The sequence below is a fragment of the Megalops cyprinoides genome, chromosome 9, assembly GCF_013368585.1.
Source record: "Megalops cyprinoides isolate fMegCyp1 chromosome 9, fMegCyp1.pri, whole genome shotgun sequence".
Lineage (NCBI taxonomy): Eukaryota > Metazoa > Chordata > Actinopteri > Elopiformes > Megalopidae > Megalops > Megalops cyprinoides.
Window position 1 is genome coordinate 27,384,081 of NC_050591.1, and position 26,160 is coordinate 27,410,240.

At 41.9% G+C, this 26,160-nt stretch overlaps 2 protein-coding genes across 2 annotated transcripts in view; one reads left to right on the forward strand and one right to left on the reverse strand.

Moving 5' to 3' along the window:
- Positions 1–19,701, forward strand: part of LOC118782998 (transcriptional coactivator YAP1) — a 32,042-nt gene extending 12,341 nt beyond the window's left edge. Inside the window, exons 3-8 of the mRNA XM_036536642.1 lie at positions 4,561–4,676; positions 6,121–6,234; positions 13,669–13,844; positions 16,370–16,503; positions 18,021–18,133; positions 18,763–19,701. Of these exons, the coding sequence (XP_036392535.1) occupies positions 4,561–4,676; positions 6,121–6,234; positions 13,669–13,844; positions 16,370–16,503; positions 18,021–18,133; positions 18,763–19,001 (892 nt within the window). The 3' untranslated portion in view covers positions 19,002–19,701. The remainder of the gene's footprint in view (positions 1–4,560; positions 4,677–6,120; positions 6,235–13,668; positions 13,845–16,369; positions 16,504–18,020; positions 18,134–18,762) is intronic.
- A 2,894-nt stretch (positions 19,702–22,595) lies between these two features.
- LOC118782612 (porimin-like) lies at positions 22,596–26,160 on the reverse strand. Its single transcript, XM_036535992.1, has 4 exons — positions 25,997–26,160; positions 24,219–24,431; positions 22,991–23,144; positions 22,596–22,810 (listed from the first exon to the last, which is right to left on the reverse strand). The coding sequence occupies exons 1-4, from the start codon at positions 26,070–26,072 to the stop codon at positions 22,786–22,788; spliced, it is 468 nt and encodes a 155-aa protein (XP_036391885.1). The 5' UTR covers positions 26,073–26,160; the 3' UTR covers positions 22,596–22,785.

Genomic DNA, 26,160 nt, shown 5'->3' on the forward strand with positions numbered 1-26,160 from the left:
TGCGTGTTGAAACCTGTTGATGAATGACTGGGTCACGTAACTCATTTACCAGCTCTGTGATTTAAATCATTCCGGCCCCGCTGTGCCAACACTGCTGGGCTTTACAGAACAGCTGAATGCTTAACCATACTGCCCAGTGCAACTCTGAGTAACACAGAGGATCAGTCGATATCCGCCTCAGCAATGGGTTGTCAGTGGAGTGGGGCTGCAGTGGTCTGCATGTCTGTCATGAACCCCCGCCCCTCAAGGAAAAATCAGGGCTGTGCATTCCCATAACTTTGAAAGTCTGAACCTGAAAGGCTGATGTGAAACCTGTTTTCTGAGTATATCTGTAGGATGGCATTTAAGATGTCTTGTGTGCCTCAGGGTTGTTCCATGAAATTATTAAAGGGAAGTTTGTATTTTTTAAAATGGACAGCAGTATTAGTAAGGGCCGATTAGAGAAAAGCAAATGCTAGGTTGGCATGCATGTTCCAGATAATTCTGGTTACTAAGGAGAAGAGATTAAATGTTTTAACTGTGGCCACATGAAGTAATGAGAAAAAGAAAGGGGGGGGGGGGGACACTTTCAGTGGAGAGTACATGATACTTACACACCACACACTCAGACACATCCAGCTGGAAGCCATTTTCCTGTGTGCGCATGTTTGTGCCTGTTTTGTAATTTTGTTTTTACTGCTGCAGGATAGTGAGCCAAGATAAGAGGCTGTGCTTTGTACAGTTCCAAGTGTGTCTCTCCTCTTCCTAACATGTTTACTTTTCTCAGACCCCACTTTTGTGATTGGTGACAGCTGTGAGACCATTGTCTAAGTAACGAGCATATTCCTTCATTGGATAAATTTCAGCTTCAACATATAATCGAAGTTTTTGTCTATGTATGTGTATATATATGCAGCTTCAAACCATGGTTTGAGTTGCTGTGTGCATTTTAATTTCCATATTTCTTGATATGATAACGTGTAAGCGGTTAAGGTCACGTGACAAGTCTTCAGCCAGGGGTTTGTGATGAGGCCGACCGAGCAGAGGAGGTGCAGCAGTAGTGTGAAGGGAGGCCTGCTCTCTGTTCTTTTCCCATGCCCCTAATGAAAGAGCAGAGGGAGGAAGCCTTTACTCGCTAATGAAACGCTGGTGTGCTATTGGTGCATGTGAAATACGTGCCACCCGTAATCTGCCTAGCAACACCCACAGCCAAAACATTCTCTTTAAAATGCTAATTCTTTGCAGTCACGTTCACTTTTCAGTCACAACAACAGTATGTGTGCTCAAAACATCTGGTAATCTGTAGTTTTCAGTCACTCAACAAGGACTTTTTTTTGTTTGTTTGGTGTTTTTCTGCATGTATTCTTTCTGTCAAATGTGCACTCATTTTTCCTTAAGCAAAAAAAGCCAGGTTGAAATAAAGTTTATTAGATTAGAATTAGGTTTAGATTTTTGGATATCATGACAGCGTATGCAGTGGAACATACTGTTATGTGGTAAGGGATTCTTTTTGGGTTCTTTGGTGGTGTTGGAGTACACAACTGAAAGGTTCTGTCAGCCTCTTCTCTGCATGGTCCTTATTTGTGTGCCTGTGTACTGAATAAATACTTGTGCATTGGAATATCATTTCCCAGTCGGAGGCCTAATTACAGTGTGCCCTCCTCCCCCCTCCTCCTCCTGAGTAATAGAAAGTTAACTGGCCACTCACTGGAAAGTAAGCAGAGATTTCCTCCCCAGACATCCTGCATTTGCAGATCTGGATGGTCTCCTCCTTGTTGGCCAGCGGACTCAGTCCTGACAGCAGAGACAAACTGTCCCAAGCCCTCTCTCCTCTATTGTAAATGTCAGAGTTTCCACTGTGTTAGGAGGGGGGAGCGGGAGCGGGGGTGGGGTTCACAGAGTGAACCAGGACCATTGCGGCCGGGCCGCCAGTAGTGTTCCGAGGGATTGCTTCCGTAGTCCCCCCCCCCCTTTTTTGTTCAACTGTTGTCCCTCCCCCTTCCGTGAATCTCCTCAAGGGGCCCCTTTCGTCTGAGCTGGAGTTGTTATTTTCCCCGGGTTGTGCTGGTGTGTGTGTGGGGAGGTGGAAGGGAGGTGGTAAGGGCGGGTGAGAGAGGGGCGGGGTAGAGGGGGATTTGGCCGATCCTTTGATCAGTAAAGCATAAACAAGAGGGGGCTTGAAAATGGGTGGCTTTGTGTGGGGGGAGAAGTGCTGACTCAATCCCTCTCTGTGCAGAGACGTGGAGCAGACAGACTGGGATAGCCACAGAGGCTCTGGTTTGCCCCTGCGAGCTGCACATTCTGCTTGGGCACCTGGAATTGCTCTGCTCTCGTCAGCTGTCAATCACCCATCCATATGAAGTTCACCAGATTGAAAGTGTCCTAAAGATTCCGGTCAAATCGAGGAAATGGCACATTTTTACACCTGGCCAAACTCCATCTTTTGGGATATATCAACTTTAAATGAATATCAGATGACTTCTGATGTGGAAAGTGAATAAATCATTGTGGTTTTGTGTGAATTCTCCATAACTGTGTTTTTTTTATCTTAATCCATTCATTCACTCTGTTGCCTTGTTTGAGAACCTTGAAGAACAGGCTTGAATTGAAATTTGTTTCACACCGTTGAGGGTGTACGACGCTGTGTTGCACAATTCTACCAGAACTACGGCCTTGTGTAATCAAGTCATTGAGCTATCCCCACCATTTGCATATAGGGAATGGTTGCTTTAAGAAGCAATAAAAAAGAAAGGATGAATAGTGTGGTTTTGGGTCGTAGCTCAGTCTGTGCCTTTGTCAGGCAGGTTAAAGCTTTGTAAATGTGGCGCCAGATCGCTAAAAGACCCTGACACTCCAGTGTGTCCTGGCCGCTTCCAGGAAAAGGACCCCCTGCGTTGAGCCCTGGGAGTGACCCTCTGTGAATGGAGAGGGGCTTGCCTGTCAGAGAGGGGTTTCCTGTATTAGCTTTCAATCGCTCAATCAAGCAACAAGAATCAACAATGCACTAATTACCAGTGTCTTCAGGGACGGCTGCCTGTGCCCATGAGTTAGGACCTGAGGGAACTCTGGGAAAATGTATACCAAGTAAAGAGAAGTGTTCCTTTTAGCTACTGTCTGTTGGTTGTACAATACCTGAATTTGAAAGTTAGTTTGTGGGATTAAATGTGCCACCCATGTGTTTTATTTGTCAGGGCATTGCTGCTGGTTAAAGTTATTGACAGCCTGAAACAAATGTTGCGTGTATTGGTGGGAAGTCCAAAACAGAGCTGGAGTGTGTGAGAGCTCAGAAGGCCTTGGGTTTTTTTTTTTTCCTGCACTGGTTATCTGAACCTAGCATGTGATGGATTGCCTCCAAGTGGGGTAAACCACCTGATAAAAATGATTTATGAAGGAAGCACAGAATCCAAAGGGACAAATACTATGAGAGCTGGGCTAGTTTACTGTTATCTGTGCATGAGTGTGTGTGAGTGTGTGTGGCAGGTCAGAGCAGAGCAGGGCGGGGGGTCTGCCTGTTTTCCTCAAAGCAGAAAGGGGCTGATTTGAATAGGTTTTGCAGGTCAGGGTTGAAAGCATTTCTGTTGCTTTCAGGCTCATAAAACTATAAAGTGTCTCTGGCTATCATAGGACACCAAATATTTGGCCTTGGCCTGCAAAATGACAACATGTAATTAATGGGGAACAAAGTTTCATGACACTCATCAGCGATGCGTTTTTATTCCCGTGTTTCTGTGATGTAGACATTGTTTCCAAACTTCAGCGGGTGGTGATTATAAATTTGATGAAAAAGGTCTGGGTTATGGGACAGTCTATATTTAGCCGAACAGACAAAACACATTTGAGTTTGTGGCACAAGCCATCATTTATGGAAAGTTGACTGGGTGCCATAGGGTATTTGGGAAGCATGCTGCCCTCCTACAAAAGACCTAGATTTAACTCTCCCGTGGTCTGCCCCAGTCTGGCCAGGACAATTTCGGTTAAACACACCGTCAGTCAAGAGGAAATGGCTATTGTACTTTTCCTCAACTTTGCGTTACGGAGTTAAGCAAGTATTACCTGTTTTAATCTTACAGATCATGATGAGTTCAGTGTTGCATTAATAGACTATAATGAATAACAATGGGGGAAAAAGTTGAGGGTTAGTACTGTAGTTGAGTGCCACCCCTTAGTCATATACAGTATGCAGATTGTATAAAAATTATTCCCATTGTGTTATGGCCTTTGAAGCATCTACTCTGTATATTTGCTGTAATACTGTAACTCAAATGAAAACAAAGAGCAAAATGTAGACCATTGTGCTGATGTGTTATGCTCACACTCAGGTCTGGGAGTGTTGTTTGCCTGGTCTGACACTGTTGTATCCATTCAAGTTGAATGAGTACTTCTGTTGTTTTGTGCTGGAAGTGGCTCTGGATAATGTAATGAATGAATGTAAAGTAATACAATGTAATGTCAGTGACGCAAACATATGCATCAGGTCCCCGTTCCTAGATTCTAGGGGCAGTGTGATTTTTTTTTTTCTTTTTACATTCCAGATTTTTGGCTGTTCAACTCCTCTCTTTCTCCTTTTCCTCCCTCCTGTAGCCACCTGGACCAGTCCACCACCTGGCAGGACCCACGCAAGGCCATGCTTCAGATGAACCAGCCCTCCCCAGCCAGTCCTGCCACTGTGCAACAGAACATCATGAGCCCAGCCTCTGGTGAGAAACCCTGCCACCCTCAGACCATCCTTAGCAGCTCATCCCCCCCCACCCTCAATTTAAACTAACATCCCTGCCCCCCACCCTTTTATTTTAACCTGGGAGCCCCCTGAGGACATCTCCCCGACCCTCAATTTAAACTGCCCTCCCCCGCTCCCTGAGGACAGCTTCCCCACCCTCTCTTTAACCTGGGCCCATCCCAAGACCCACCCTGCACCCTGCCAGGCCTTTAGACTCCCACTCTCCTCAGGCAGCACTTATTGGAGCACCACAGATTTGATAAGAAGGTGGTGTGTGTGTGTGGGGGGTGACTTGTGTGATACTTCTGTTAATTCAGCTGTGTTAAAGGCGCTCTGCTCTTTAAAAACTTTGTAGAACCACCAGACCACAAATGCTATGTCTCGAGCCTATAAAAGTGCTGGAAATCTTTTTTCAGTCTTTTACATGTTGCTATTATCTCATAAATTATAGTTACTTTAAATGATCTTTTTCAACCCCCACTGGTTGTTTAAGACTCTTGACTGTACAGACTGATATAGAGAGGCCAGCTGTCACTACAGGCAGTTTTCTCATAATGGACAAGTTGGAGACTTGAACAGCTTGTGTGTAAATATTACCATTCAAAAAATGCATTGCAGTAAAGCAAACTAAATCTGTGGTCACATTTAATAGAAAAGGCATTCTTTTATAGCTCAAGGCTGACAAAATGCTGATTTAAAGTATTCTGGATGCTAGAATTTTCCTTGATCCTTCCTTGCATTATTTATGCAATGCTCAGTCAGAGTAGTGCAGTAACTTAGTATTACTTAAGGGAAGGTGCCTTGCTCAGTGTCCCATGTGAAATTTGCCCCAGGCTTGTTATGTATGAGAGAGAACGTGCCCAGTCCCGTTGGACATGCTTGGGGTGTGCCTGTTGTGGCAGTTCTGTCCCTTAACGCCACCCCTGGGAACCGGCAACGATGACTTGTTCTTTGAGGCCAAACCCTCCTGATGTGCAAGATAGTCGCATGCATAACTAGCCATTAGGCATTGTGTTGTTCTCAGAACTTATACCCGATTTACCTTCCTTTATTTATCCAAATCCTAAAATTGGTATTGCTTCTAGTTACTTCAGATGTCAATCCATATTTATCAGTCCATATTTGATAAGTGTGGTGAAACTTTGCACGTATGCTGAAAGTCAGATGCTATCTTTTGACTTACCAACGCTAACAGTATAAATGCTGAGTAAATTAAAGACTTCTTCCGAATCCACAGAGCTGCTACTTTGGAGAGCTGTATCAACAGTGTTTGTGTTGATGGCTTTATGTTGGTGCCCTCCCATTATGTCCAATTTAGGACTGTGGTACCATGCCTATTTCCTTGTACCTTTCCTTGTGTGAAGTGTGTGGTTTAAGAAGGCTGGATAGGGTAGTGCAGGCCGTAACCTTGGTTTGTATCTCAGGTCCTCTGCCTGATGGTTGGGAACAAGCCATTACCTCGGAGGGAGAGATCTACTACATCAACCATAAGAACAAAACCACCTCATGGCTGGACCCACGGCTGGACCCACGCTATGGTAGGCTGGAGTCAATCTCTGTCCTCTGATTGGTCATTCTGATCTGAACACCACTCTGTTAATTAAACCCACCAGAGAAGTTCTGGTGGAATGGCTTGTTTCCTACCCATTAGGGTTGGGCCGATGGACCATTGCCAATGGCTGACAGCCATCACAATGTTGAGCTGGCATCGTGATTTAAACCCCCCAGAGAGTGCAAAAATGAAGGATGGGTTTATTCTAATTATTATATTAGCTCCTTGCACCTGATTTAAAGGAAAAACAGCTTATTTAATCACACTATACCGCCCAGTGAAAGCATGTTTTATTTTAGGCGCAAACATAAAAATTATTTGTAAAGCTACCTGGTTTGCACCTATCTCAGTAAATCAGGGGGTGAGTCTTTATTTGAATCGCAAAATTGAGGATTAAAAGTTACCTGCAAATCGAACTGTCCCGTTCTCTGCTATAACTGTCTTAAACAAATAATTTCTAATCGTTATATTGTTATTAACCCTTTTTCACCACGTCTCGCCTCGCACATTTAACTATATTTCATGTTTAGGAAAAATATAATCAATGAATTATTAATATTGTAATGACTAGAGGAAACTCTTGCTGATTTATTGTCACATTCTGGCTGTTATAATCCTAATTTTCCGTATTGCATTTGAAGCGGTCCTATCTTAGGCTAATTACCATGCCGGACTTCAGCGACTTCAAATAATTATTAACTTTTTTCTAATTAGGTAATAATAGCCATGAAAGATAATCAAATAAAATGTTACTATAAATCGAAATAAAAGAATGAAGTTGTTCCTGACCACACCTTTATTTATAAAAAAACACGGATTTCCACGTTACATTCAAAAGATTTCAATTAACACAATTTAAACAGTCAAGATTTTACTGTGCAGAAGATGCAAAACGAATTATGCAATTATCTTAAACGAATTATACTAGATCTTACGCAAACAAAACGAATTATACAAGAACAGCAACAAAATACCATATTGGAAGAAACCATTTCTTTTGCTAGGAGTTACAGCATTAGTACACTGCTTCCATCTTTCACTGTCACGCTTGTACTTTATACCTTTTGTAAAAGCCCCAGATATGGTTGGTTGGTCATAGCTAGCTGTTTTGCTAGGGCCAGTTGCGCGTGATGGCAATGTAGAATATTCCGTGGGATGGTGTACACGCAAATGGTCATGAAGATTCGTCGTCTGTCCATCTATTGCGTGGATTACATAAGAACAAATCCTGCTCACCACTTCAGAGGTGTCTCTTGGCTGTCCTCTTTTGTTAGGCCAAAACCCAAAGTACTACCAGATGGGCAAAGTGGTACCTTTTTTTAGTGACCAAGTTTGTCGACACCATTATTACATCACTATAACTAGTTGTAGTAACTAGTATAAGTATAAATAACTAGTTTGGATATTGTGCGAACACCATACTATATACTTAGCAAACCTATATGGAATAGGCTACTGTAGCCAAGATACTGTAAACGTACAGTACCGTACTGTATTTCAACTAATGTATCTGGTAAAGTACGCTGTAATATATGGGTTAAGTTGGTTAATACTGTACAATGCTAAACATAATACACATTAATACACTGTACCATTTTACGCCTGGCAGCGCAATCACTCTATTTCCATGAGACATGAGATACACGTGTTGCGTGCAGGAAGCGTTGCCTTCACTACACCCGGTTACGTCCGCTACTTCCCGTTCTGCGATTGGGATTTTTAAACTTTATAATAAAGTTTAATAAAGTGTACGTATATGTATATGTGAACAGACGTTATCCAAATGGATGTTAAGCGGCAAATGACTAATATTAATTAATTAATTACTATTACAGATGTCATCGTCCATCGCAGTGTTTCACTGTAGACATTGTCATATGCCAATTTGGTAGGCATCGCCCAAATCTAGTACCCATCATAAACTCTCTGCAATCATGAGAATTTTGTTTGTTTGTTCTGGTGAAGCTGAGAAGCCAAGAATTATGATGTCAATTACAACAGACGTGGAAAGACGTATTTACTACCATTATTCTGTTTCCAAAAGGTCAGTTGTTTATGGCAGAGCATCTTTCGAAGTCATTATGTATGTTTTAAACTTTCTATTCTAATTAAATGCCTTTGCTAAATCTGAACCATTCTGAGGTTAGCCAAATCTGTTTTGCTCAGAGGACAGCAGTGTGAATATAATTCCCTACAATTACGTTACATTATTGTCATTTAGCAGATGTTCTTATCCAGTCCGACTTATTTAGTTTTCAATAGGTACATTATCCATTTACACAGCTGGATATTTGCTGAGGCAATTTTTGGATTACGTACCTTGCCCAAGGGTAAAATGGCACTACCCCAGCAGGGAATCGAACTAGCAACCCTTTGGTTACAAGCCCTACTCATTACCACCACACCACACTCCCAACCACATTGCCCTACAGTTACTGAACATACAGTGGCTTCGTTTTAAAAATAAAATGGAAGACTTGCATTTGTGCTGAGACTCAACACAGTGCTGGGTAGAGCTGGCAATCTTTCCAGTGAGGTGCTGGTTGAGTAGTGGTCTGCACTGAGAGGGTGACCCAGCTCAAAATCTCCCATTGGGAGTGACCTCATCCGCCTGCTGTCCAGGAAGGCCTACAGGTTTCTGCTTGTGTCATTGAGAGTCACTTGCATTCTGGCAACTGTGGCCTCATTACAGAAGTGGACCTGAGCTCACTCCCTCAGGAAAGAGACTATGCTCACTAGGGGTGGTCTGCTTACAGCGAGTCATTTATTTTACGTCCCATGTGATGGATGCTAACAAGGACATTTCGTCTGGGCTAAGGCGGGTCTGAGTGCGGCCTTTCTGCAGAGCAGAACTGAAGGCATAACAGCGTGTGGATTATGGAGCAGGCAGCAGGGGCGGGAGCCAGACCCTATGGGTTAAGCTCTTTGAAGATTTATTAGCATTGAGCCCACTAGCCCGGTGGGCCCCCAATCCAGAAATGCAGAGCAGAAAGAAGAGAAGAGAAAGACTGAAGGAGAAATGGCGTAAACATACCTCATGCCACAAGGAAGAGAATGGGGGGGATTTTATTTGGTTGTCTTTTTTTTAGGTTAATACTTGGGTTCATTAGGTTCATCTTGTGTTGTCCTGCAGAAATGCTTGATTGCTGTGAGCAAGCACCATGCAAAACTACATAATGTTAAAGGTTTAGTCCGCAGCAACTTATCATTGGCTAAGTGGTTCAGACTAGTTGATCTGGACTGCGTTTGACTTACCTTTGTGTCATGCGTAGTTAGGTGTTGCCTTTCCTGAGCTCTTTTAAAATCTGATCCAGGGCAAGGAAAACAAGCATATTGTGTTTTATTCCATGAGCACATCTCACTGTTCCTCCAACAAAAACATTCTACTAAAAGCGTATTGGAACCTGTGGGTCCTTATTGGGGGGTCTTTTGCTAGTCCTGAGAGCACAGCTCTGCTCCAATCTAGGTCCTGAATCTAAAGCCAACAGCTGTGATAATGGGGGCTAATTTGAGCTCACAAGAGAAAAAGAGCAGAGCGCCTTTAACAGAGGGGCTGTTTCTGGCTGGTTTCCCCCTGCATGAGGCCCAAGGCAGGCTGTGGATCCAGACAGACTTGAGTCTGTGCCAGCGCCCTTTATTCTGTGGTCCAGCTCTTAATCTGTTCCAGACCTTTTCAGTCAAAGAACTGCAGTGTGAGAGGAGAGGTGGGGGCAGGGAGAGGGAACGCTGAAGAGGAAGAAAGAGAAAGGGAGGAAAAGAAGAAAAGCTGACAGAATAAGCTTTCGTCCCCCTTAAGATCCAAGGAGGTGGCGAGCAGCGAACAAGCTGTGGGTGTACTGAGGGTCAATTGAAAAAGGGGCAGGCCTTTTCGGAGAGAGTGTCGGTGCTCTAGCTTTGTTTTTCACTGAAGGAAAAGTGAGGAAAAACATTCTAGAATAGTTCAGGGCCCACAAGTGCACACACGCACGCACACACACCCACTCACTCACACTCTCTCTCTCTCTCTCTCTCTCTCTCTCTCTCTCTCTCTGTCTCCCCCTCTCTCTTCCTCTCTCTGTCTGGTTTTTACTTCTTGCCTGTGTTGTAGTCCTGTACAGATTTCCTCATAACCTTGTTGTGACCTGTGAGAATTTATTTATTTTTTTCCTCCCCCCTCCCTTCTGGTTCTGCTATCGTAGCACTTTACCAAAAAAGTTGGCACTTAGTTGGCAGGCACTGGATGATGTCACTCTTGTGGAGTCCTCATGTTTTCCAGTGGCATTCAGGGCCAGCCATGAGTCAGAGTCACTGGCAGCAGCTTCTCCTCTCTTTTCAAAACAGACTAGGGACAATGGGGACAGGGATTATGTATAAAAATGATAGAATACACATTATGGGTCATACAACTCATGTATAATGTGCATGTTACACATAAACATATACTGTGTAAATTTAATTCCTTCAGGATAAAATTTAGATTTTCACATCCCCCCATCCTTGTTCATTAAGCAATTAGTGTTTAAGAAATTTAACTGTTTGACAATGCATACGACTTACTGACATAACACCCATTGTAACACTCTTTATCTCTTTCAGTGGAAAACCAGGCCTCTGTTTCTCTGAACTTTTCAGATTGATTTCAGACAGCTCAGGGATTGTTTTGAAAAGCCATGGCGGGTGTTTTAAGTGATAAGGGGCTTGTCTGCCTGCCTCAAACTTGTTCTCTTCCCCTAAAACCTTATCTTAAAGCTAGAAGACACACAACTGAGGGTAGAGCTCTGTACTCAATAGGCCGAATTGACACAAGGACAAATATTTAGCTGGGCTTCAAAGGCAAGCTGCTTGGCCTGGACCTTCAGGCCACCTCCAGCAGCAACCCCATGCCCTCTGTTCTGCCTGCTTGTAAGACCTTCTGTCTCCAGATGCTCACCAGCACAATGTGCAGATAGGGTGTCCTCCTGCTGACTTGTTCTGTTGCAGAGGAGCGTGAAAAGGCAAACAAGAGACTGCATTAACGTGTCTCCTCTCCCTGGCCACACCCTGCCCTTCCAGCCGAGGGCCTTCCCATCTTCCCGGTGCTCCCAGAGGCTGTCACCCTGTGATGAACCTCACTCCAAAGTTGCTCCAGAGGGGTGATGCTGTACATGGAGATGCTCTTCTTGCCTTTTGCATGGTTCCAATGACAGTCTGGGAGAGTGGGGCTTGTTCTCTTTTGCACCCCCATTCTAGTGGGGACTGATACTGGCTGAAGATCCTTAGCATGAACACCATGCCAGCTGTTCTTTAGTTTTGCCCCATCATGGACACCTTCAAAATGGGTCTGCAGAGCATAGCTCTGGCTGTATCTGTGCAATGAAGCAGGGCTTATTCTGTGCTTATGCTATCTGTTAGTCCGTCGAGACCATCTTGCAATGCTCCACATGTGCAGTTATCCAGCTGCTCTGCTTCTCCACTGCTCAGTGTTGGTGCTTATGGGCCTGGCATGAAGGAGCAGTCTAACCAAAATAGTTTCTGTTTGGAATAAGTAAGAATTTTAATCATTGTGTGGATAGAATATGAACCAGGAGGGTGAGTGACAACTCCAGCAGGGGGGAGGTGGGGTGAGGTAGGACAGGCAGGAGCCAGAGGGCCAGGCGAAGCAGGGCGAGGCAGACGTTGACTCTGTGAGAACCCTAGGGCTCGTCCCATTCAGGAAGGACGAGAGCGTAAACAAACAGTGACTGACTGGGGATGAAACTCTGGGGCGGGTGGGGCAGAATGGCAAATGCCACCAGAAGAAAGCGCAGCTGGGCCATGGCCCTTCTCATTGGTTTCTGGACTGCCAAAGCATATGGGGATCCTTGCTGGGTGCATTTCACTAACACCCATATGGCCAAGCCACGTTCATGTTTGAATCAATTGAACGGGCGGGCCCATTGCACCACTCCTGGTTCTTTTCTCACAGCATAGTTGAGTAACGTTTGCAAGTCAGTCATTTAATTAAGATTGTAAAACCAGTTTAGATGTACCCTTGTGTTTTTTTTCCATTGAAAGGATATGAAACAATGCTGAATGTGATATATACAGAATAAAATGATAAAGTGATAGAGGCCTAAAATGTAAGATCTTCTGAAATTCTGAATATGGGGTAAAGTTCCCTTATGTGAAACATGCATTCAGAGTTTGAATATTTGTTATGCTACAGTATTCAGAATATTGCTGCTTGTGAACAAGATTGACACAAGAAAAAGATCTATGATCACCTATACTTGCCTTCAGATGCAACAGTTAATGACAGATGTTTCCCTTCAAATTTGGTCTGACTAAAACATAATGTGTCATAAAATATAATATTGTAATTCCGAAACTTGTGTCACAATAGACAGGTGGTAACAGTATTGCACAAACAATGATTACCCAAGAGCAGGCAACAGTCAGCCTGAGCAAATATGATTTTCTCCTATGTTAAGTCTATCCGGCGTCTTTGAAACACCTACTGTGCCCGTCTCCTTGTTCGCACACGAATTGCGCTTCAAAGGCTTGCCGATCTCCGTCTTGTTTCGTTTATCTTTAACTTTCCCACTTCTATGACAAGATGTTAATATGTGAATGGGTTACTCAGAGCAAACTTCCTGTGGGAGTAAGATGGTGCGCTGATATGACAGTGGCCCTGAGTTTTGACACATGGGGACATATCAAGTTTTACTGGAAAGATCATTCCGCCCAGACATTCATAGTGAAGGGCTGCCACTTTTGGCCCGGGGCATTGCCCAGCTCTATCTGCGAACAATACATTCTGCCTCTTTTGAAATCTTTCCCATCTAGAAGTTAATTATTTAGAAGTACATGTTAAGCTTGAAGTCTTAAGCTTTCAGGGTCGTTTGCTATATATAATGAATCTGTTCTGCCAGTTTTATTTGAGTGAGTAGCTTCTGTGGGAGCATATGTATGTCCATTTTGTGCATTAGTTGATAAAATCGCATTCCTAGAGTGAGTTAAGGCTCTTACTTGTAAGATGATAAATAGTTATGCACCAGTTGCTTTGTACTTTTTCTTTGTGAGATGTGGTTCTTCCTGAGAAACACATGCACATGGAAACACTTCTGAAGTTGTTTGTTTTGAATGTGATAAAAAGAAAAGACATGAGGGTATTTTGTTGATGTTTGTGTCTATGTGTTAAATGCTCAAGAAAGAAATTTAAGGGCAGACATGAGATTTGATGGATATTTGCCTTACCCTGTGCAGTTTTACTGGTATTTTCTCAGCAATAAGGTCAGCTGTAAAAGGTTTTTAAAATTTTCATTTGGAAAAGTTGGAAGAGTGTTTGTTTGTGTTATGGAGACACCTTGCTGCAAGAGCACTGGTTTTCTCATTTTCTGTTTGTATATGGAGGTTGACCCAAGTGTGCTGCCCCTAGTGGTGAGTGCCTGGAATGACATCCCTCTGTCTCTCCCCCACCCAGCTCTGAACCAGCAGCGGATAAGCCAGAGTGCCCCTGTGAAGCAGGCCCCGTCACTGCCCTCCAGTCCCCAGGGTGGGGTCATGAGCGGTAACAACCAGATGAGGCTCCAGCAACTACAAATGGAGAAGGAGAGACTTCGACTGAAGCACCAAGAGCTTCTTCGACAGAGACCCCAGGTCAGGACCCAACCCATCTCTCCTTTCTCTGTATCGGTCTGTTTCACTTGGGATTGGGGGTGGTGGTTGGGGAATACTGCCACAACAAATCTGTTTAAATGCTCTAAGTGAAAGAAATCCTGCTCCTTTGGCAATTTTTTCCTAAACAGCAGGCAGAAAATTGAAGAAAGCATTGCTTCAGTTTATTTTTCTGTAGTATATTTAATTACTTTCAAGGACAGGCAAGATTATTGATTTGTTTGATGTAATAAAACATCAAGTTCTGATTTTTGTGCTCAAAGTTCTGGAGAAAAAAACACTGTAGAGTTTACAAGCCGTGAGTCTAAAAGTTTACCTCATACCTTTTATACTTCATGATATATTTTGTGATAACCAAGGGTGTGGACTACTCTCCTTTTCAGACAGAATGAGACTAGCTGCCATTAAAGTGATCTACTAGGGGAATTATTTGTTCCAGACTGCTGTAGTTGAGGGTGTCATGTAATGTTTGGGACAGAAAATGAACGCCTTGCTGAATTTATCCCTTCGGCTGAGTTCAGTGGAGCCAGGGGCGGAGCTATAGGCGGGGCAGGCGGGGCAGTTGCCCCTGGGCCCGGGCCCCTCCTGAGTTGCGGGGGGCCCTTCATGGCCCCGATGTGGGCCCCCTTTAATGCACATTCCAGGCTGCGTCCTTACGATCAGTGCTCTTTCTTCTCCCACTGACAAATCAATAAGCGGTGATCCGCTATTTATATAGTTCTTGCCAGGTATACTACTTCATCAGGGTGGGGCTCAAAATTTTGTAATGTATATAGTTTAGCCTAACCCAGCCTCTTGGGGAGCAAGCCAGCTCAACTAGGTGCCGGTCCCAAGCCCGGATTAATGGGGAGGGTTGGCATTAGGAATTATAGCCTAAACTATAATGATATTAGATGATTAACTGTTTAATATTGGCCTATGGTTTTGCACTCCACTCTTGTCACTGGCATAGGTGGGGTTGGGGCCGGGGGGCCCTTGACCAATTTCTGCCCCAGGGCCCTTTGTAAAGTTGTTCCGCCACTGAGTGGAGCCATACAGTTTAATGTAACAAGACAGTGTGTGATTAAAGGGGACACTGCACACTGAAGGAAGAAAGATAGCCCTTTGGGTCCTGGGCACATTAAATGTTGTGTGAAGATGTGTGCAAAGTGTTTTTAATAGATAATTTGCTCTTCCATTGTAGGTTTGCTTTGATACTAGCCATACCCTATTGTTGCACCCATGAATATTGAGATCAATGCAATGTGTCACAGTTTGGGTTATGATCTTGGAATGAAACATGGCAATGCTCTTGTGAGAAAAGGTTTGTGCATCCGACTCTCATTTAGGATCATTTAGAGCTATAGACTCATAAAGCCAGCAGAAAATGTGTCAGTGTTCCCAGTGAAAACTAGAACACAATAGATCTTAATACATGGAAATTCACAGGTCATGTATTCTTGTCAGATTTTTTTAGCTTGCTAAAATGAGATGTGATTCCTGACACAAAAAAGGTGGCTATGCCCTGTCAAAACTCAGCACTTCAGAATATGAGTTCCTACTTTTTACTCTGCTTGTCTTTGCAGAAAATATATAAAAAACAGATATTCAGCTTTGATTTTTAACAGCCAACGGAAAACAAAGTAACACAGATTGGAACATTGTGTACATTCACTCCAACTCCCAACCAATGAAGGTTTTCATAAACCACCAGGGTATCTTGCTTCAATTTTACATTCTTTATAAAACACGTCATATCCCACTTTTGGAAACAAAACAGGAGGAAAATAAATTAAAGGGGCTGTGTTTTTGGCGGCCTCCTCCTTTTAAAAAGCAATATGGAGTGTCAAGTGTGTGGGGCCAGTCAGAGTTGAGCCCAGGCAGCTGGTTGATGCGGAGCTCCTCAGAGTGTAATGTATGGCAGGGACAAATCTCAGGAGTCTGTGCTGCTATGAGACCCTGTAAAAGAATATCTATCCATGGCATAAAAATGTAGAGGCAATATTTTAAAATATTTATCCATTATGACCCATTTTATGTTAGAATTCTTCAAATTGTGGCACTTCAGAATGAAAGACCTAGCTTATGAACCATTCTTCTCACAGCTTACCATATGCACTGCTGTTAGATCTGTTCAAGGACACTGCACTCCATATATTCTCATAAACAGAACAAGGTATTGTGCATAAGGTTTGGGCTCCAGCTGGTAGTGTGGGCTGCTGGCTTGGGAAAAGCATTTGTAAACAGAAGGTCTCAGGTTTGACTCCTAGGCAGGGAATTAATGTTGTATACCTGAGCCATTATACTTGACCACAGTTGAAGCTGGAGCAAGCAGGGGGTCTTAAGAGTGATGTGTGTTTTGGGGCAAGCCTTATGAAACACTCTCAAGGGAGGTCTGTATCTTTTTTGAAACAGACAGCATTCTGTAAATAAGGCTCTGTTCACTGATATTTTACTGTACGTTGAACCTTTTAAGGATCCAGACGTTCTTAAGCCTCTGTTGAGATGATGTGGGTTTGTACTTTTAGGAACTGGCTCTGAGGAACCAGCTGCCCACCAGCATGGAACAGGACGGGGGCACCCAGAACCCCGTTTCCTCGCCAGGCATGGCTCAGGATGTCCGGACCATGACCACCAACAGCTCCGACCCGTTCCTCAATAGGTGAGAGTGAGGTGACATCAATGATAATGCTGTGGTTAAAGTTGGATGAAATTGGGATATTCTGTTTTTTGTTCAAGATTTCATACACTTTGCATCACGACCACTAAGTAGTGTGTAATAAGCGGAAATGATGAAACTGACCAGCTTTGCTGCTTGTTTATATTTACTTTCCTGTCACGTGCCTTTTATTAGGGCGCTGGGACCCCCCTTTGGGAACTTTGTAGGATATCCTGTTTCCCGTGAACATTAAGTATGCTGGCAAGTGCCCTGGGATAATGTTTCATTACAAATATTCATAGAGGTTTTGTTGGGGGAAATGAAATGGAATGGGAGCGTTCACAGTGTATGAGGTAAACAAAAGGCCGGTTAGTGAGCCTAACTCTCAGCACATGGCCATGACTCAGAGGGCCTGTCTGTTCTCAAAGAGCATTGAATAATATTGCCCTCTGGTGGACAATATACAAATCTGTCATCATGGGAAAAACATTACAGTTTTATTGTGTGCATAGACAAGAAGACATTTTTACACCTACTTAACTCAGAAATGATTACTTCCTTAAAATGTCATTTTTTTCCATGCAGTTTTCCCTGCTTGAAACCAGATACTTTTGATGACAACAGTAGCTCTGTGTAAAAAGGACTGCAAATCCTTTTAGAGTGAGAGCTCAATAAAGTAGTGTTGTTTAATACTGGTCAGAGACGCTGTGTGATATTTTCCAAGCTGTGTGAATCTGGCCTTTTTCTCTCAAACATGTGCTGCCAGTTTGCTCTCCTGTGGGAGGCAGGTCTAGCAGACTTTGGTCTTTTGGCCACAAGCTGATGTAGAGAAGACTGGCTGAATAGCTAGAGTCCCGTGAGAACATGCAGTCCGGCTGGTAGACAGGCCAGTCCACAGCCCCCACTGGTGTCACAATGGGCTCATTCATCTCTGCATTGCCGCTCTCTGCCTACATATATTATTTTCTGCTAATTAGTATAGGCCCACAGGAGCACCACATAAATATGTCCCCCCTCTCCCCCCTCTCTTAATTCTTATCGTAGAAATAAGAGCTTCTATTCTTAGAGTCTGGCTATTCCAGGCTTCTCACCCAGTGCTGCCTCCACCAGTAGAATGGACACGTCACCCAGGGTTCCTGTAAATCTGGATATATGCAAACGCCATGAAATGGGGAATTAGGGCATGTTAAGAAGCCCAATTAATCCACAAATCCAATGAGCTTTGAATAATGTTTGTGTTTTTTTTCTTTTTCTCTCTGTTCGGCTTTGTTAATTGGATATAGTCTTAGAGCAATTTTGTGCCAGACCAAATCTGTCCAGACTTAATCTGCCAGTTAAATGGAATCTATCAACAAAGGTATGCAAGAGATGTGTAGTCATTAATCCAATGTGCGCAAGACTCAGTCTTCGTCTTGTCTCATCTCCCCACCTCTTAGGGTTATTTTAAACATTTTAACATGCCTGTCTGAGTGGGAGTGACAGTAGCCGTGAGGTAATGCTGTTTGTTCCTGTCTCTCCAGCGGGACCTACCACTCCAGGGACGAGAGCACGGACAGCGGCCTGAGCATGGGCAGCTACAGCGTCCCCCGCACTCCAGATGATTTCCTCAACAGCGTGGACGAGATGGACACAGGTGCGTGCTGATTGGGAAATGGGCATCGATGGGCCATCAATGCCCTTGCCCCACTTGAAACAAACCATGTATTTTAGTGATTATTATAGCGACATCCAAGTACAATTAGACATGACCTTCCCTCCTTAATCAAGGGTAATGGTGAATGCATTTTGACCAAACCTAATATGAACCAACATTTAGGAAATGTGTGCATTGCTGCAGAAAAATCTTATGCAATTAGAGTATACGTGGTGCTGTCACAAAGTAAAGCAGAAACACACAGCAAAAAGCATAACACACAAGTTTTTTGGAAATGGAAAAAGTTATGTGGATGTGTCAGTGTTTCCACTATTGCTTTTCTGAATTTACAAAATTTGAAATTGGCATGAAAGTCACAGGTGAAGTGTACATTATATGTAATGTCCCTATTGAACTTGTTATTGATTGAGTAGAGGAAGCAGATGCATAGGTACATAACATTTCTTACATGTTGTTTGTATATGTAAGGATCTATATGTACAGTCTGTATCTGACCTCAGGAAATTCTTTTACTTGTTTACAATAAAAGAAACATCTTCAATGATGCTTCATTTAAAGATGCTCCATCATATATATATATATATATATAAATTTTTTTTTACCTTCAGGGGACACTCTGGGTCCCAGTTCCATGTCAACACAGCCCAGCCGTTTCCCTGACTACCTGGACACCATCCCTGGCACCAATGTGGACCTGGGCACACTGGAAAGCGAAAGCATGGCGGTGGAGGGCGAGGAGCTGATGCCCAGCCTGCAGGAGGCGCTGAGCTCTGACATACTCAATGACATGGAGTCCGTGCTGGCAGCTACCAAGATCGACAAAGAAAGCTTCCTGACGTGGTTATAGAGGGGCGGGGCCAGGACCCGCCCTCCATCCCTACACTACCAACTGCTGCCAAGTCGAATCTGTGAAGGATCTGGAGATGTTAAGACATTTCAGTTGCGCTTTCAGGATTTTTTTTTTTTTTTTGTAATTTCACATACATAGATGAACAAATTGCAGACAGCAGCATATTCTGCGTGTTTCTTTTGCTTGGTTTGTCTCTTTCTCACGTCCTCAAGGCTGGCCCATGAATTGACGATTTTCCAAGGGTTCCCCCAGATCCTCCGTGTCACTGTGTGTCACCTTCTGTTCTGTCATGCTGGCAAGGACCTCACTCCGCCCCTTTGAGCCGAGCTGGGTCTGTGCGCGTGCATGCAGGTGTCTTCTCTCCAAAAAGAAAAAAAGTGCTGCACTTCTCACTTATTGCCTGTGACCTCTGTTGCCTCAGTTCCTGCAACACAGTCTTTACTAGAAGGACATTTTCTTTCCTTGTAGCTTTTTGTTTTAACAGTTTTTCTTCTCAGTGTGTTTGTTTTGATTTGTTCTTTGTTTTTATGTGAGCCTGAGAAACCAAAAAAGTGATGCATCTGACACAAAACAAGATGAACTCTTCTCAGTACTGATTTGGGGTCAAGGTAATGCAAGGCCCGGTCCGGACAGGCCGGCTGTGGATAGGGGGGTGCAGCCGGGCTCCGTGATTTCCAGTGCTGCTGCTTGGCTGTGCCAGCAAATTTAAGTTAAACCTTGTCAAATCAAGTGCCTTTCAATTGTATTTTTGGAGAGAAGGAAAAAAAAAAACACTATGTTACTATTTTGCAACATAAATCAATATATGTAGTAAGTTGTTTTTGAAAAAGATCAAGCTTAATCGTTCTTATACATGCATTCATGTTCAGTAATCAAAAAGTATATTTCTGTTTAAAAGTAGAGGTTTATGAAAAATATGTAATGTAATGGGAATTAGGGATTTTTTTTAAGGAATCCTGTCTTTATATTTCAGTCTTATTTAAGCCTGATTCAACATTCAGTTGCCTTTTTATTATCTTTTAATTTTAGGTTGTTAGGTTATTGTATGAGATCAAACAGCCTTTGTTGTAGTCTTTTTTTATTGTTGCTAATTTAGTATGTGAGTTTTGTGCTGGTTTTGTCGGAAGCGTTTGTTTTCGAGCCATGTTTCAGTACATCACTGCAGGTGATATGTCCTCCCTGAGCTCGGATTGTGCACGTCGCTCTTTCACATCATCAAAAAACATTTTCGCTCAGCTTGTCCAAGGAATATTGCTATGGAAACCATGTGCCAAAGCCAAAGGGCACAAACCTCTATTTTTGTTTGTTTCTTTGGACTGCTTTTTATTTGTTAGTGTTCACATGTAGATAAATCTCTCCTAAATGACAAACAGTAAGACCACAGGCCATATGGCTTCTGGATCCTTTCCTTGATGTGTTTATTTGAGAAAAAAAAAAGAAAGAAAAACAACCTTCCTGTCATGTTGAAGCGAAAATGTTAATGAGGATGTGACAGCCCCAGTAACAGCAAGCTTCTCAGAGCATGTCTGCTTTTCTACCATGCATTTCTGTGCAGTGCTGTGCTGAAATGGAGGCCACTCGCAGAGGTTGGTTATGACATGTTTCAGGTGGTTAGACGATAAGGTTTGCGAAGGTCAGCTGAGCAGAGTAGAGTAGCGGTTAGATAGGGTTTGATGGTAATTATGAATGACAAGCATTTTAGGCAGTAGGGTCTTTTCAGCGAAGGCAAACTCCAAACCCAGTTAAAGTTTCAGCTAGGAATTTTTATCATGACTTCCAAAGAGTGTTAATATTATTTCCCTCGGTTTCTCTGCCTACATGAACAACAACCACAAAGAAGTTCATCGTGGTCTCTCTCTCTCTCTCACACACACACACACACACAAACACACACAAACACACACAAACACACACACAAACACACACAAACACACACAAACACACACACACACACACAAACACACACACACACACATATATAATTGTAGTCTGGTTTATTGCAGGGAAGATGGAATGGCTGTGGTTACAAGATGTTATTTATCTTGCTAAGTTGGGGCTGCTTTAACTTAAGTTTTTACTTTTGCTAAAGCTTTTATCCAGGGGTTTCAGATTAAGGATTTGAAATCATGAGTGAGCCATCCAGCATGGTCGTTTTATTATTATATTTTCGTTTACATTCTAGAATTAGAAAATGCTACAGTGACGGCTCAAATCGAAAATGCCTCCTATTTCAAAAATCAAACGTTTACATGGTGACAGCATATGAACAAAGTCCACAGAACCTCCAGAACAGTGAAGAGGCTTATCCTTTTCTTCTTTTAATGTGAATACATCACCGCATCAGAACATATTATTTTATATAAAGTAATATGCTTGAACAAATATACTTCTGCCCACCCATAAAAGTGGTAGATAATATTTTTGTTTGGTGAAAGCAAAACATCCAGTGTTACCATGGAAACCAGAGTGAAGGTTCTGTACTTGACATGCATTTGCATTCAGATCCATTGTATTTGACTTGAGACGCAGTATTTGTGGTGATGAAGAGGAAAAATTAATGCAACAGAATGATTTTTTTTTTTAAATGGGTGGTACCATACAGTGCTGTCTTTGCACATGTCTACAGAACTTTGACTAAATGGTGTTTGTCACTTGTGTGATTTTTTTTTTTTTTTTTATGCATAGTCACGCATACTTGTCAGACTAAATAGTGAGTGTTGACTGTATGTGTAGAGGTAGTACTAATAACACATTTTAAAGGTTTGGTATTTAGATATTTCTAAATGCACACAAAAATGAATTTATATTCTATAATGATCTTTTTTATAGAAAGTATGTGCATGTATGCTAGACTCATAAATTCTGTTACATTATATCTCTTTATATAATTCTTTTTAAATTGGCCTGGAATAAAGTATATACTTTGTTGTAAAATGTGGCTTCTTTTCATTTGTGCAATCAAAGGTTTTTGTCATAGAAATCTGAATACAACTGTAGGGAATAGGGAACCATTCAACAATATTGACTGAATTGAGCAGATACAAAATACAGCATTTGTTTGATACAACAAAATGTTCAAAAGTATTGCATATATGCATAAACATAAGTAATATATTTGTATGTACATTTCTTACATAACATTTTCTGAAACTGCTGTGTTGTCATGACAAACAATTGCACTAGCAGTAAAAGTTCATTAAAAGCACAAAATGATTTGGTGTTAACATTCAATAAAACATTACCCACCTTGGTGCTACACATTGATGGTGATTGAGAGGGGCTACCCTCCTTCACTGTAAATAAGTGCAATCCATAATCCAATTTTTAAAAATCTTACAATTTACTAATGTTATTTCAAATTTCATATGAAATGAGAAGATGCCAAATTATCTTATGTTCACATGTAGCACAACATAGAAACTCAATAAAACATTTCTAAAACAACCATAATTGCACTTTTCCAAGCTACTTAGGTATAGATAAAATAATATACTAAGTACAAGTATGCAATAAAACAGTACAGTAAATAAAAAGGTAAAACAAAAGGACATGGAACCCCCTAATCTGTACAGTAGTTTAATTATTGCCGTGACATAATGTTACTGTGCGTTTTCTGTCACAACTGCATTGTTTCAGGTATATACCATGATTTTCAATTGTGCAGAAAAAAAATGTCATTATATATTGATGTTGACCATACAATTTTAGAAAAAACTATATTTCTGTCATCTTGAATGTTGATGCAAGGAGGTCATTAATGGTGTCCTTTCTTTCAGCTTCATTATATTATGGCTTCATGCTCCTCTCTGAGACAAAAACAACATGGAACAAAGGTTTATTAAATCAACCAAAACAAAACAAAGAAATGCAGAAATTTCAAGTTTTTCAAGAAGGTGTCCACTTGATACCCATGCTATTTCAGGTGGTTTATTGTAAGTGTGTATCTGCAACAAAAGCATGCAAATGCTATGCTGGAAGACACTTACATGGCGCGGTACCGCACTTCTGGCTTCGAGCAAGAGAACCTATATCCCAGGAAAACTGTGAGGGTCACGACCAAGGTTAGCACTATGCCCCCAAAGAAGCTCACTGCATGGAAAGTGGAGCTTGCACAAGTGTAAGCAGTGGTGCTGGTGACACCTATGTAGAAATGACAGATGTCACTGGATGGGTCCCTTGTTATATGTCCCTTCAGACCACTCTCATCTGGTTCAACGACACATAATTATACACACCCCAATACTACCTACTATTCAATTATTATTAAAAATATTATATCACCTCTTCCTGCCCTCAGAGTGCTGTTCACATGTATAATATTCGCCTATGTATTTTACACTATGGTTCCACTTACATACATATTAGTTACACATGATAGGCAAAGCTACTCGGTTTTAGTCATTGTTACTGTGGGAACTATGGGAATGAAAGCTCATAATGATATTTGTCAAGACTTCAGCCTATTTGGGATTTCAAAATCGTAATAGTACTGGGGCACTCAGTCTTGACTCTGCATAAAGCAATACAGATTACTGGTGCCTATGCAATGTGCTCCAAACAATACTGGCGCTAATGTAAGTTCATTTTGACTCCACAATGTAAAATTGACTTCAGCTATGACTCATCCATAATATCTTTCATTTAATAATACAAGTGCTAGACAGGATTTCAGAGTTGAGAAACTATGTGCCCATTCTTAAAATAGAATCATCAATTGTCCCTAATTGATTATGTGTGCATTCCAATAACGCCACAGACATCTCAGACCGGATGGTCTCTAATTCCTAAATGTCAAGGACATTTGCTATGTTCCTAAACTTCCTTAACTTTCCCTAAACTCGTTTGTTCTTCATAGCATTCTACAGCAGCACAGGTTGCATGAGGCCTTCTGCATTCATCAGCCCCCTCTTGCACCATGTCTCTTCATTGTCACTGGAATGCACTCTAATGTTCTGCTAACACATCATACATTCCAACCAGACTTAAGTCTACTATGTGTCTCTAATGGAGTGTCCTGGTTAAGTAGGACTTTTCTAAATAAAATTATGTCGGCAAAATAAAAAGCTGTTATATTTTGTAATATAAACATACCCTCTGTGTAAACAGGGTAACTTGTGAGAGGTGGCACTAACCAAACCCAAATATTTATTTGTACATACACCCATGTAATCAGAAATGTATGATTTATGCATTTATATAGAGTATAAACCCAACCTGTAGTGGAATGAACAGGCTTCTGGCTGGTGGTTGCGGCCCTTGATTTTGTTTGGCTGGATGTCGCAATCGTACTTCCTCTGGTAACATTGCTTGCAGGTGAATGGAGACCTCCCACATTTGTTGGCAACATTTTCGTTGTCATCATCATCGTCATTGTTGCCAGTGTGGTACCATTGGTGGCATTACTTTCACGTTGAAGAGCTTCCATCTCTGCAGACAATGTGCAATTAACACGTAAGAAAAAAGTATTAAACAAGAAGAGTTCAACATCTCTAACATGAAACCAATGGACTTTCTTTAGAGGGGTTTAAATGTAATTTGACAACAATACTAACAAGCCACAACTTCTTCGCTGCACACAAATGCAAACCAAAAGGGGGATGCTTTTTCGTCCGACTGTGACGTCTGCGTCTGCGCTAATGATCTTCATGCTCAGTTCGCTCGGTTCTAGTTACAGTCACGCTCCGGAAACTTATGAGTAATTTCGTCATCAGTCACATCTGTACTGCGTGTAGCCTGTGTTGTATGACATGACCCGTCATTGCACTTAAGTTTTACACGCTGTGTTCAAGACAACTCGGGACGTGGAGATTCCGACTAGGAATTTACAAACCTCCAACTTCATTGCGTTCAAGCTCTCAACTCGGTAAGAAAATATGGTTGTGTGCAGGAAACTGCTTTATTTGGCTTCCTGGGGAATATTAAATACAAATGCACCAATATTACATGCTTCTTGCCTACGTTTTTGAAAGACAGAGGAGCTTCATCAGACAAGAATGCATATTTTAGAAAATCTACGTGTAATTCCCTAGAAAAGTTAAACTCACATGGCACTGATTCTAGATGACAAAAGCATTAAGTTTTGTAGCACTTTAAAGCTTTCCTTAAACTTGCAAACACCTACTTAGCCAAGTCAGTTATTTATAATGCAATGTTAGTACACACCGAATTATGTGTTTAGTGGTAACAAAAAACTATAATAATTCCATTCTTACTACTAACTAAGAGGACCTCCATGTGTTTGTTGATGTGACGTAAATTGTTTTCAGGTCGGGTAAATCAGAGCGCTGAAATGATAACCGAATCTGTATTTCAACAAGTTCCGAGACGTCTTCAACGCAGCAACAGTCGACCAAATTAGACTGAAGTAGTTGGTGCGAAGTAACCAAAACGTTATACATCCTGACTTGGTTGATCGGATGCTTTAACTGTGGAAAAACCATTAGGCTGCTGCCGCAAATCTAACCGCCACGTGGCTAGTTTGCATTAAGGTTTTTAATTCCTATAGCTTTGTGTAACAACTGCATTCATGTGTGCCAATCGAACAGTAGCCTGCGCATAAAATCGTTCACCTTTTCAACCGTATAGCTACTGACTAACAACATAGGCAGACTGGATGTAGTAAAAATACTGCGTTACTATATAATCTGTCTGAAAGTTGACCGCTAAACACCCCTATGCAAATCCGACTGGATCTGTCATGGCAAGCAGGCAGATTTAATCACTGACACATACTTCCATTGCAAGGCTTTTATTACTAAAATGTGAAGTTCCTTAAACATAAGCCTCGGAAAACGCTTCATTAAACAATCAAATCAAATACATAGATTGTGTGCACCACTTGTTGAGTTAGCTACATTAAAACAAAAATCTAATGTACGTATGCACAAAACATGTTTTAAATTTGACGACTAAGTGTCGTTTTCGAAATCATTATTTTCTGTAATAAAGCACTGCATGCAGGCTGAAATATATCTTATAGCTATAATACTTACCAGATGACACGAAAATCATTGAGTACGAAGCCAACAACGCTGCAGACGTGAAGAGACGCAACGCTTTAAATGCCATTTTATCCAGAACTTCAGATGGTCCTTGCTAACGAGGCGGACAAATTATACCACAGAGACTTGTGCAGTAACATTAATACCTAAATAGT

What these genes read in the sequence shown, in the direction of transcription:
- LOC118782612 (XM_036535992.1), bottom strand. Translation starts at nt 26,072, where the DNA reads ATGGCATTTAAAGCGTTGCGTCTCTTCACGTCTGCAGCGTTGTTGGCT. An exon ending in AATGATTTTCGTGTCATCTG is followed by an intron (nt 24,432 to 25,996) that starts GTAAGTATTATA and finishes CATTGTCTGCAG; the next exon opens with AGATGGAAGCTCTTCAACGT. An exon ending in GAAGTGCGGTACCGCGCCAT is followed by an intron (nt 22,811 to 22,990) that starts GTAAGTGTCTTC and finishes TTTTTGTCTCAG; the next exon opens with AGAGGAGCATGAAGCCATAA.